We start from the raw sequence: 12,782 nt of genomic DNA, 5'->3' as shown, positions 1-12,782 counted from the left end.
CTTTGAGTTTTGTTTTTTCTTTTTTTTAGATTTTTATCATATAAATTGAGAGTGTTGATTGGAGGTATGAGAAAGCATTTTATGCTATAAATTTTCCTCTAACAACTGTTTTAGCCACATCTCACGTATTTTGATATATTGTTTTTATTTTCATTCAATTCATTTTCTAATTTTCCTTGACAGTTTTTATTGCCCATATATATTTTTCAGCTTCGTTGAGGTATAAGTGATAAATACAAAATGTATATATTCAAGGTACGCAATATGATACTTTGACATATGTATGCATTGTGAAATGATTGCCACAATGAAGTTAATCATTGTGTTCATCAGCTCACCTCAGTACCTGTTTTTTTTGTGTGTGTGTGTGTGGTAAGAAAACCTATGATTGACTCTCAGCAGATTTCAAGTACACAATGCGTTGTCATTAACTACTGTTCCCATGCTGTATTTGTGAATGTCTGTTTTTCCTTTCAGTTCTGTTAAGAGTTTGCTTCATGTGTCTTAAACCTCTGCTGTTTAGAGTGTGCACGTTAGAATTATTATGTCGTGTTGGTGAATTTCCCTTTCATCATTTGGTGATCCCTTCTTTATCCTTGTTAATTTTTCTTAGTATAAAGTTTCCTTTGTCTGATAGAAATGTAGCCAGTTCACCTTCATTTTGAATAGTGTTTTCATGGAATATCTTTTTCCATTCTTTAACTTTTAAGGATGTCTTTCATCATGTCTGAGTTGGGCTCCTTCTAGACAGCACACAGCTTTCAGGGGTGCCTTTTTCTAGCTTCCTCTTCTGGGCTGCTGCCCTCACTCTCTGGTTCCTAAGACACTTCCTCATGTTCTGGCTAAAATCTGAACCCCCAGCCTGCCAGCCTTGTGATGGAGTCTTGGGGCCATTATTGGTTCTTGCCAAGTGTGTGGGGGGGCAGCCCACTGTGGGGGTGCCCCTGAGTGAAGGAGGAAGTAGCTGGTAGCCTGGTGCAGGGCTGGGAGAGCTGTGGGGGTGCCCCTGAGTGGAGGTAGTGTGGTTGGTAGCCTGGCGCAGGGCTGGGAGAGCTGTGGGGGTGCCCCTGAGTGAAGGTAGAGTGGCTGGTAGCCTGGCACAGGGCTGGGAGAGCTGTGGGGGTGCCCCTGAGTGAAGGTAGAGTGGCTGGTAGCGTGGCGCAGGGCTGGGAGAGCTGTGGGGGTGCCCCTGAGTGAAGGTGGAAGGGGCTGGTAGCCTGGCGCAGGGCTGGGAGAGCTGTGGGGGTGCCCCTGAGTGAAGGTGGAAGGGGCTGGTAGCCTGGCGCAGGGCTGGGAGAGCTGTGGGGTTGCCCCTGAGTGAAGGTAGAGTGGCTGGTAGCCTGGCACAGGACTGGAAGAGCTGCGGTGCTTCCTCCCTCCTTCCCTACTTGGGCCCTGGCTGGGGAGACTGGGCCTGGCTCAGAGGTTTTTCTGTCTTTGCCTGTTTGTGGTTTGGGTTTTGGGCTGTTGTTCAGCCCCAGATGGTGTAGTCTGCAGCAAACACATAAACAAAATATCAAGAAGCAAAAATGGGGAAGTCACTCCAGGTTTTCCTTTGATCATGAGCTTCGTACCCAGTCTGCTCCTCTTACCCATTGTTCAGAGTCTCTTCAGAGGTGTCTGATGTATTGTTGCCAGAGTTTTGTGTTGTCATCAGTGGTGGAGTGTGCTCACTCTGTCTTGACTGAGATGACTTCTGTCCCTAGTTTCTTCTTTCAAGTTGATCCTGTTTGTTTTCTTTCCCTCTTGCAGGGATTCTTCGTAGTTCCTATTTCACCAAGAATGTCCTTCTTAGATCCACTTTTCTGGTTTTGTTTATCTCTTCCTTAAATCCTTTCTTAAACTTCTGGGAATTTTAGATTCTCTGTGGATTGGGGAGGGAAAGCTGTACTGAGCTCGGAGTGCTGACTGGAAGATTCTCTGTGGATTGGGCAGGGGAAGCCACACTGAACTTGGAGTGGTCACTTGAAGACTCTCTGTGGATTGGGCAGGGGAAGCCGCACTGTGAGCTCAGAGTGGTCACTTGAAGATTCTCTGTGGATTGGGCAGGGGAAGCTGCACTGAGCTCAGAGTGGGCACTTGAAGATTCTCTGTGGATTCGGCAGGGGAAGCTGCACTGAGCTCAGAGTGGTCACTTGAGGATTCTCTGTGGATTGGGCAGGGGAAGCCACACTGTGAGCTCAGAGTGGTCACTTGAAGATTCTCTCTGGATTGGGCAGGGGAAGCTGCACTGAGCTCAGAGTGGTCACTTGAATTTCCAGGTGCCACTCATAGTCCCACTTCCTTTTTGGGATTGGAGAACAGTGTTGGCTCTTGCTGGCAGCTGCAGCTGGGCACTGCCCTGTCGGACTGCTGCTCTGCATCCCAGGTTGAACTGGGCCCAGCACTCAGTGGGGGGGATCTGGAGGTATCTGCTGGTAGCTTCACTTCTGGAGTCATAGAAGCTGGGCAGACAGGCATGCTGTCGTACCCCGGTACCAACCCTAATCCACTTATTGAAGTGATTGCTTTACTCGGAAGGTGGAGGCTTTCTGAAATATTTCTTCCTGACCCTTGACATGCTTTTGCTGTTGAGCTTGTAATGGGCAGCCATTCTTTTCCCTGGTCTCTTGTACTCAGGGGTGGGAGTTCCTCAGATTGGGAGTTTGCCTCAGCAGAGGTGAGAGCCTGAGTTTTTATTCTGGGGTAAGCCAGTTGCTGTGACCCGTGTCACTTCCCAGGCCCTTCCTCTCCCATCCTTTCTGAGGCGCTGTGTTGTATGACTTCTTTGGTCATTTACTCCATTCCAGGTTTCTCCCTCCCCACTTCTGCCTGGCCTGATCTGGTGATTTCCTTGTCTTGGCTGTCTTAATTTCCATCTTTTTACCTTTTTGTTTTAGTGTTTGAGAGGCTTCTTCAACTATAAATACAGCCTTTCTACTTATTTTAAAAAACATCTGCCTTCATACTTTTAATATTCAAGAGCTTGTCTTCTCTGAATTTATGGCATTCTGTTTCATTTTGTGGATGTGTTATGTCTAATCCTGTAGGCCATTATAGCCTCTTTGTTTTTGTACATCTTCCCCCATTTTCTTATTTCCTATGTTGCTACTTTTTCTTAGTTTCCTTTTTTCCTTCTTGTTTTTGTCTCCCTTTTGTGTTAGATGATGCCCTCGCATGTCTGGTGATACCTATTCTTTTCATCTTCAAGAGTGAAGTTGGCTGGTGGGTCTTGGGTAGGGCAGCGTTTGTGAGTGCTGAGCTTCCTTGTGGAGAACAGGCACACATCGTTTTATTATCCTTTGCAGATACTGCGTTATTTCACAAATTGAAGGTTTTTGGCACCATGCATTGGGCAGGTCTTTAGGCATCGTTTTTCCAACAGCATGTGCTTACTTTGTATCTCTGTGTCATGTTTGCAAATTCTCACAGTATTTCAGACTTTTTCATGATTATTATATCTGTTGCAGTGATGTGTCACTTGCGATCTTGATGCTACTATTGTAATTGTTTTGGGGTGCCGTGAAGTGCACAGACTTAATAAAAAAAAATGTTGTGTGTGTTCTGGCTACTCTGCCGACCAGCCGTTCCGCATCTACCCCCACTCTCCTCAGGCTCCCCTATTTCCTGAGTCACAACAATATTGAAATTAGGCCAGTTAATAGCCTTACAGTGACCTCTTACTGTTCAAGTGAAATTAGTGTTCAACAGAAAACCAGAAAGCACATGTTCTCACTCATAAGTGGGAGTTGAACACTGAGAACACATGGACACAGAGTTCTCACATACCAGGGCCTGCTGGGGGTGGGAGGTGAGGGGAGGGGACTTAGCGGATGGGTCAATAGGTGCAGCACACCAGCATGGCACACATATACCTATGTAACAAACCTGCACCTTCTGCACATGTATCCTGTTTTTTGTTTTTTTGAGAAGAAGTAATAAAAAGAAATCAGTGTTCAAGTGAAAGGAAGATCACATGTCTCTCACTTTAAATCAAAAGGTAGAAATGGTTAAGCTTAGTGAGGAAGGCATGCCAAAAGCTAAGATAGGTGAGAAGCTAGGCCTCTTATGCCAGTTAGTCAAGTTGTGATTGAATAGAAAAGTTCTTGAAGGAAATTACAAGCGCTATTCCAGTGAACACAGGAGTAATAAACTGAAGCAGCCTTATTGCTAATAGGGAGAAAGTTTGAGTGGTCTAGATAGAAGATCAAACCAGCCACAGCATTCCTTTAAGCCAAAACCTAATCTGGAACAAGACCCTAACTCTGTGAAGGCTGAGAAAGGTGAGGAAGCTGCTGAAGAAAAGCTAGAAGCCAGCGGTGGTTTTTAGTTCATAAGGTTGAAGGAAAGAAAGAAGCTCTCTCCATAACGTAAAAGTGCAAGGTGAAGCAACGCGTGCTGATGGAGAAGCGGCAGCAAGTATCCAGATCTAGCTGAGGTCATTGAGGAAGGTGGCTACACTAACATGTTTTCAGTGTAGATGAAGCACCCTTCTATTGGAAGCAGATGGCATCTAGGACTTTCATTGCTAGAGAGAAGTTAGAGCCTTCCTTCAGAGCTGACTCTCGTGTCTGGGGCTAATGCAGCTGGTGACTGAAATTGTTGAAGCCAGTGCTCTTGACCGTTCCAAAAATCCTGGGCCCTTAATGCTACATGAATTCTTCCTGTGCTCTATAAACGGAACAACAAAGCCTGGATGACAGCGCATCTTTTTTTTATAGCACGGTGTACTGAATATTTTAAGCCTACTGTTAAGGTTTACTGCTCAGAAAAAGATTCCTTTCAAAATATTATTGTCATTGAGAATGCATCTGGAGTTGTTTTCATGCCTGCTAACATGCATCTGTTCTGCAGTCCATGGACCAAAGAGTAGTTTCAGTTTTCAAATCTTACCATATAAGAAACACATTTTATAAGGCTATAGTCACCATAGGTCGTGGTTCCTCTGATGGATCTGGGCAAAGTAAATGGAAAATCTTCTGGGAAGGATTCATCATTCTAGATGCCATTAAGATCATTTGTGATTCATGGGAGGAGGTCAAATTGTCAGTGTTAACGGAAATTTGGAAGAAAGTGATTTCAACCATCATGGGTGGCTTTTTTTTTTGAGACGGAGTTTTGCTCTGGCTGGAGTGCAGCAGCTCCTCTCAGCACACTGCAACCTTCATTTTCTGGTTTCAAGTGATCCTCCTGCCTCAGCCTCCCTGGTTGCTGGGATTATAAGCATCCACCACCATGCCTGGTTATTATTTTTTTTTTTTGGTGTCTTTTTTTTTTTAGTAGAGAAAGGGTTTCACCATGTTGGCCAGGCTAGTCTTAAACTCATGACCTTGTGATCCACCCACCTTGGCCTCCCAGAGTGCTGAAATTACAAGCATGAGCCACTGCAGCTAGCTTCCATCATGGGTGACTTTAAGGGTTCAAGCCTTCAGTGGAGGAAAGAACTGAAAATGCGGTGGGAATAGCAAGAGAAGTAGAACTACAAAGAGGAACTTGAAGATGTGAATGACTGAATTGCCACAATCTCATGATAAAATGTGAATGGATGAGGAGTTGCTTCTCGTTGATGAGCAAAGAAAGTGGTTTCTTGAGATGGAATCTACTGCTGAAGTGCTGTGAACATTGTTGAAATGACAACAAAGAATTTAGGATATTACATCAACTTTGTTGCTAAAACAGTGGCAGGGTTTGAGAGGATTGGCTTCCATTTGGAAAGACGTGCTGCTGTGGGTAAAATGCTATCAAACAGCATCACATGCTGCAGAGAAATCTCATGAAAGAGTCAATCGATGTGGCAAACTACATTGTCTTATTTTAAGAAATTGCTGCAGCCATCCAGCCTTCAGCACCCACCGCCCTGGTCAGCCAGCAGCCGTCAACATCAGGGCGAGACCCTCCACCGGGAAAGATTGTGACTTGCTGAAGGCTCAGATGATTGTTAGCATTTTTTTTTTTTTTTTTAGCAATAAAGTATTTTTAAATTAAAGTGTGTATATTTTTTTCTTTTTGGACAGAATGCTGTTGCACACCTAATAGACGACAGTATATTAAACCTAACTTTTATATGCACTGGGAAATCAAAAAGTTCAAGTGACTCTCTTTTTGCAGTATTTTCTTTAATATTGGAACCAGATCTGCAGATCTCTGTGGTCTGCCTGAATTGGACACAGACCCTTCTGCTTGTTGGGGATCCCCATCCATAACTGTCTGTCTCTTTTCTCTTGGGCTGATCAGTCTCCCCACAGACAAATTGTGCATCCCGGAATTCCAGGAAGGACTGGGGGTCCCTGAGTTGCCTGTTACCTTTACTTAGTGACCAGGGCCACCCTGCTGGCCATCCAGAGCAGGCTTGCTGGGCAGGTCTCGGTGGTTGTCTGGCAGTGTGGGATTGGATGGGGGACCCAGGAGTCTGTTTCCATCCAGGCTTGCAGCCAGGGCTCCCCCTTCAGCCCTGCTTGCTTCTACATCCTGAGAGCATCGTTTCTTCCTGTCCTGAGCCTCCCTGGGCTCTGTAGTGGGAACTGTATTTCTTCCTGACACTTGTTTCTCCCACTCCCCTCTCCCTATTCTGAACCTGACAGACACTTAGTGTTCAGGTTTCACTGTCCTCTTAAATCAGTTACCACACACCATCTGCAATCCAGCTTCTCACATTGTTTGCCTTCTCTCTGATTCCTTTCTGCCTTGTTTTCTTTGTCCTTGTTGGTTTATGGTTTTAATTTAAAAAACCCCTTTATCCTCAACTTGATGGCATTTTTGAAGGTAGTGGAGGCAGGTGTGTTTAAGCTGTTATCTTCATCTAGAGGTGCACATGCAAACTAACTGTCTATTTTGACTGTTGAGTGACCCACCTCTGGCTTTTGTGTTTGTTGACCTGGGAGCTTCTCAGAGGCTCTCTTGACCAGGCCTCCTCCTCATGTTCATGTGTTGGGATGTGGCCCTTTCTCTTCCTTTTCTTTTTGTGGTTATTGAGCCAGTTTGGTTTTTTATCATCTAGGATTTTTCAGACTCTCTGGTGTGTTGCTGTTCTGATTCTTATTTTATTGAACTCTAATTTCATTCACTCATTCTGTTTTGATTTCTTAATAGCTTTTCTGTCCTCTCAGTTAAGACCTCGGGGCGGTGGAAGGTAGATGTATCTATTTCACTGTCTTGAACTCGAAGCTTCAGGTGACCAGAACTTAACCTGGTTGGTAACAATCCACGTCCTTTTGTTTGACTTTCAGCTGATGTAGCCCAGCAGTTCCAGTATGCCGTGCGGGTCATTGGCAGCAACTTTGCCCCAACTGTTGAAAGAGATGAATTTCTAGTAGCTGAAAAAATCAAGAAAGAGCGTACGTATTTTTCTTAAATGTTATGTGTTGGATTCTTAAATTTGTCAGAGCTTCAGCAGATGTATGTATGCATGTGTTTATGTGTGTATGTAGTTCCCAAGCACAATTTAATATAGGTACAAAATAAGGACAGGTCGGTTCTGTTGTAGAGTCAGAACTATTAGAACATAGTACTTTAGAATTTTTAATTCCAGATGATGCATAAAGCTTTTGCAAATCCTGGCAGCTTAGAGAAGAAAGCTTTCCATTTGTCAGCTCTTGGTTGGTTAGTAGATTATCTGATCATCCTTGGCAGGGCTCTGCGGCCCCGCTTCACCTCTGGAGAGTCTGAGGGGGAAGCTTGGCTCTGAGCAATGAGCAGCCACACATGAGAAGTCCCGTTTGAAAGGTGTTTTTTCCAGGTGGCCAGCTCTCCATCCTTACATTTCTCTGGGCTGTATAAGCCAAACCCAGTGGTGCTTTTCAGTTGGACTAGAAAAGAGGCCTGCTTGAAGGTGAGTGCATTTCCCTGCTTGGGCCTCACTGTGAAACTGCCCAAGTGGAGTAGACGCTTGCCTTGGGTCTCAGTAATACACCTTCTAGAAGTCTGCATGGCACAGTTTCCCACCCCTGGCTGTTGCATTATGCACTGTGTGGCCTGTGGTCTGTGGAGGTCCCATTTTAGAGCTGTGTGGCCGCACCGGAGGCGAGTCAGCTGTGGATCGAGTTGAGGCCGTGACCCGGGAGTACTTCACCTAGACCCAGGGCCTGTGCTTGTCCAGGGCTGGATGAGCAATGGGGTTGGAAATGATCCATCTGCTGTTACGATGCAGAGCTTCGGTATTGCTGAGTGTGCGTGTATTATTTAAGATGGGGAATAAAAATGGAGAATTTTAACTGCTGTTAACGTATTAAAATTTGTTTTCCTTTCATGTCTATAAAACTGAACATAAGAACACTGTGCTCTCCTCTTGAACTGTAATCATTTTACACAATTTAGATGATTAATGAGGACTCCAACAGTTAGGTACTATATAACAACAGACCTTTTCCTTTACAAAGTCCATTGCATGGGCTCATGGTGAGAATATTACACCTATGTATCAGAATAGCTAAAAATAAAGTTTGTTTAAACTCATAGTTCAGTAACTGACAGCTACATTGTTGCAGTGGATATTCCAGGGAGTCTGGAATTTTCCTTTTAAAGAAGAAAACTGTAACAGTATAGAGTTTGTGTTTTCTGTGTGTTTTTTGAGATTAAGGCATGTTGTGTACTGACTGACTCAGGTGCCTTTGGGGTGTCCCCAGCTCTTCTTGGGAACCTCCAGTGAGCACCACCTCCTTCAGCGCCGAGTCACTCTTCTTATGTGATGGGCACTGTTAATTTGTCATATTTTACAAATGCTTAGACGTTAGAAATTTGATTACAGTTGTTGATAGATTAGTTGGGTTATGGTAGCTCTGCTTTCTGGAATAATACAGAAGAGTTAATATTCCATTTGATATAACCGACCTCACATATAAAGTGCTAGTATGTTTTATATTGAAACAAATAGCAAAGTTGATCATGTGTGACAAAACTAACACCTGTCAGTTCCTTCCTTTTTCACACTGGCAGGTGGGGTACATTGTTAACTGGAGATTTGTTATCATTTAATAGAGAAGCATCACTTGTGTTCATTTGTATTCTTATTTCATTGTGCTGTGACTATAGTGCATGCATGAATTAGTGCCAGGTTGTTTTTTTCAGACTTTAGTGTGTTGATCTCATTCTATAGAAAGAGCATCACTTCCTTGTATTTGGAATCTATATGTTTTAAATACAGTAAATTATATTAAATTTTAAGTGCATTTGTTTTGTTTAATGCACTTTACATGGTATATTTTAGAATAGCTTTCCTTTTCTGTATAGGAAGAGTTGAATATACAGTTACGATTAGATTATGTCATCTCTGGTATGTGCTTCATACCAACATCCTTTTTTAGCTGAAGAATACGGGGTTGGCTGTAAAGTCAGTCATTATCTTCGCACAAATGAATTAGAGCATTTAAGGCTAAATGTGATTGGCTGATGAGCTTTTTATAAAGTCACAGTACTAAAATGGGATAAATACGAAGGTTCAATAGAGAGTATTGAAGTTATAAGTTAGCCTTTGAAAGTGGCACCTTTTCTAGTGGGTGTTACAGCTTCTTTGAGAGGCCCCTATGCACAGGTGGTGTTTGCAGTGTTGTAAATGTGAGCACATTGGGTTCTCTTCCCCCAGGGAACCCAATAAGACTGCAGCTTCTCCTCCTTCATGGAATGGAACCACTGCAGCTGCTTTCAGATAATTTGTAAGTGTAGCTGGGACAGCCAAAGACATTTGTTATAAAATGAATTGGATGAAAATTAATAAGCTATTTTGAATTTTATTTTGAAACTGTAATTGATTATGACATTTAATACTAAAACAAGATGAAACATTGCTGTGTATCTTAACAAAAATATTTAGGATGTTTAGTTTCCAAGTGAAATAAATGGCCATGAATATTGTACTTTCTTACTGCCGTTGGATTCAGGATTCCAGATGTTTTCACTCTCCATCCCTACCTCCAGGTGGCCACTGTTAACTAATTGCATTGATTGTTTACCTTACTGTTTATTAACATTTGTAGATGGACTGTAAGTAATCCCATGATTTGTATTATTTTACGTAATTTTCACATAAACTCTTCGATCCCAGCCTAATATTTTTCATACTTTACAAATGTCAGGGAGGTTAAACTGCTCAGATTCATAGAGGTCACAAGCTGCTCATCATCTAATTTAACAATGGCTTTCAACTCTGAATTCATCACTTGTAAGTTATCTATTATTGTAGGTGAAATAGTGTCATAAAAATGAATTTTGGTGTTTGTAATTACCATGCTTATTTTCTTCATGACTTTTCAGTTATTCGACAACGAAGAGAAGCAGATGCTGCATTATTTTCGGAACTCCACAGAAAACTTCATTCACAGGTACTGTGAGGAATTCTGAAAGTCATTGCGCTGATTGCTGAGGATATGACGGGTGATATAGGAACCTTTGAATGCCTTTTGTGGTATCTGTTAAACTTTTCTGTAATTGGTAATTGCTTTTAATTGTAGATTGCATGTGTGTGTGTGTGTGTGTGTGTGTATGTGTGAATTTTAGTATTAGAAGTTTTAGCTGGATTTAATGCTAAATTGCTTATGAAGATGAATGAAGCTACACTGGGAAAGTCAACAGAATTTGTGAGATTGTATTGTAGTTGCTAATTACACTGCCGGGAGGAAGCACACCAGTAGACGCCTTGACTTATCTATATGTAATAGCTAAACTTTATCTGGTCGCTTACTTGATTCATTGGGTCATAATTTGTACTGCCATAGCGAATAACTGAAAAAATTGATTTTGAATGTGATTGGATATTGATACTTGAAAATAAATGATTTTTTCAACATTTTTTTTTTTTTTTTGAGATGTAGTTTCTGGTCTCGAACTCCTGGGCCCAAGCGATCCTAAGTAGCTGGGACTGCAGGTGCATGCCACCAAGCCCCGCCTTGTATTTTGATAAAAGATTTTGGCAGCTTGTATACCAATACATTAGTTGAATCTTAGGGTGAGATTTTTGTGATTTCTGACCACAAAGGATCTTAGCTCATCCAGCTTTCTCGCCTTTCATGGAGAAGAAAGTGAATCTAGTTTTAGATTCCAGAATCCAGCGGTTTAGTGCTTTGTGCAGCAAATACTGTCAGGGTCTCACAGTGGAAATGACTGAGTTAGGCCTGGTGCTGCTGGTGATTCAACTCTCACTGTGAGTCTTCCTCTGTTGTTATGTTGTGCTCTTGGAACAAGCTTAGTTCACTCGCTGCCCATTTTGATTCCTTAATTGTCTGACTTGGATTCACTATTTTTAGCATGCTTTTCCCCGTAATTTTGCAATATTATCTTTGTAGTATTTATAGAATAAGAAATAGGAACCTTTTTTGTCCACTCCAGGCAAATTAGTTTGAACTCCTCTATCATTTGCTTTTCTTAAATCTTTCTCCATTTTTAAGACCATTTTCTACACATTGAATGTTAAAAAGATTTGCTTATTGGATACCATATTTCTCAAGATCCTTAGCCTTACCAAAATCCCCGAAGGGAGATTTCATCCAATAAAAGCTGTTGTATTTGTTAGTATTAGCCATTGGATGAAAACATATTTAGACACTTTGTGACTTAAAATGGTTGCTTTCTAAAATTTCGTTTGGCGCTCTGAATGTTTATTCTTCAATGTCAATGTTTTGAATAGCAGCCTGCTTCCTAGGGCTTGTCCCCACAGCTGACTCTTGGCTTTTTCACTGTATGAGTGAAACGTGATGAAAAGTACTAGGAAATAATAGTGTAAGAGCAGTGGTGAAACGACGCAGAATCGTGTCTTCAGATGGCAGCCATTCCATCCCTTTGCTAAAACTGGCTCCTCACAAGTGTGAAGCTTGTTGATCCTGTTTTTTTTTTTAATCTTGTCTTAGGTCCCCATTTGTGGTTGTGCTGTGCAGGCCACATGGAAGAAAGGTCAAAGGTGCAGTTGACCTTTTGCTCTTGTTGTTTTAGACCTAGAAGAAGGAGTCGGGGAGTGGAAGGAGGGTCCAGGTTGATCTGGAGATGTGAGTAGAGTGCCGCGGCGTTCCCGATCCGGGTCTGAGGGCGCTGCGGCGTTCCCGAGCCGGGTCTGAGGGCGCCATGGCGTTCCTGAGCTGAGCAGAAAGGCGGAGGTGGGAGGGTGGCTTACGAGGGAAGCAGAAGGAGAACATTGTGCAGCTGGACTGCCCAGGCTGGGGCAGGGTGGTAGGTAGGTGGAGCCCTGTTGATGAGGGGTGTTCTGGCGTGGCAGTGCCGGGAGAGCTGGGGGCAGCTCTTGTGCTGGGCACTAGACAGCTGCTGTGCAAGCATGTTGATTTCGTGTTCCTCTGGATCTTACACCACATCCTGATAAGACTTTCCTCACTTACAATTCAGTCTGTGCACAGTTTTAAAAGTTTTATACCTGAACTTGTGGTCCTGTAGTTCAGAGTGTAACGTGGCAGGTCTGAAGTAGTTTAGCATGGTTAAAAGCATTTAGACTGCCAGAGTGGCAGACACGGTGTGGTTTCCTCTGCCAGATCTCTCCTCTGCCTGCTCCTACCCCTCTCTGTGCTCTGCAAGCCTGCTGGATTGTACTCTCAGCCTCTCTTCCTGTGTGTCTCCCGGTTGGCTTCAGCTGGAACTGGCTTCAGCCCCAGAGTGAGTTCAGAGTTGGGAGAGGGATGATGCCAAGCCATCATCTCCCCTGCTGCCGGGCAGCTGTCAGTGGCATGGCTGTGCCCACAGCTTCTGAGGGCAGACCCTGCCCTGTGTTGGGCCCTCCTGGCCCATTCCTCTGGCCTTGGGGTCTTTAGTGGCTCCTGGCTGGTGGCGTTCCCTAGTGGCTCCTGGCTGGTGGCGTTCCCTAGTGGCTCCTG

General features: G+C 43.4%; 1 protein-coding gene across 2 annotated transcripts in view; it reads left to right on the top strand.

The window, feature by feature from the left end:
* TUBGCP3 (tubulin gamma complex associated protein 3) overlaps positions 1-12,782 on the top strand; it is a 94,591-nt gene that overhangs the window by 11,544 nt on the left and 70,265 nt on the right. For both annotated transcript variants that reach the window (XM_017502250.2, XM_017502256.2), the window contains exons 2-3: positions 7,206-7,313; positions 10,225-10,292. In XM_017502250.2, the coding sequence (XP_017357739.1) occupies positions 7,206-7,313; positions 10,225-10,292 (176 nt within the window). The remainder of the gene's footprint in view (positions 1-7,205; positions 7,314-10,224; positions 10,293-12,782) is intronic.

Source organism: Cebus imitator, unplaced genomic scaffold, assembly GCF_001604975.1.
Source record: "Cebus imitator isolate Cc_AM_T3 unplaced genomic scaffold, Cebus_imitator-1.0 Scaffold14, whole genome shotgun sequence".
Taxonomy (NCBI): domain Eukaryota; kingdom Metazoa; phylum Chordata; class Mammalia; order Primates; family Cebidae; genus Cebus; species Cebus imitator.
This window is presented reverse-complemented; position numbering and strand designations above follow the sequence as displayed.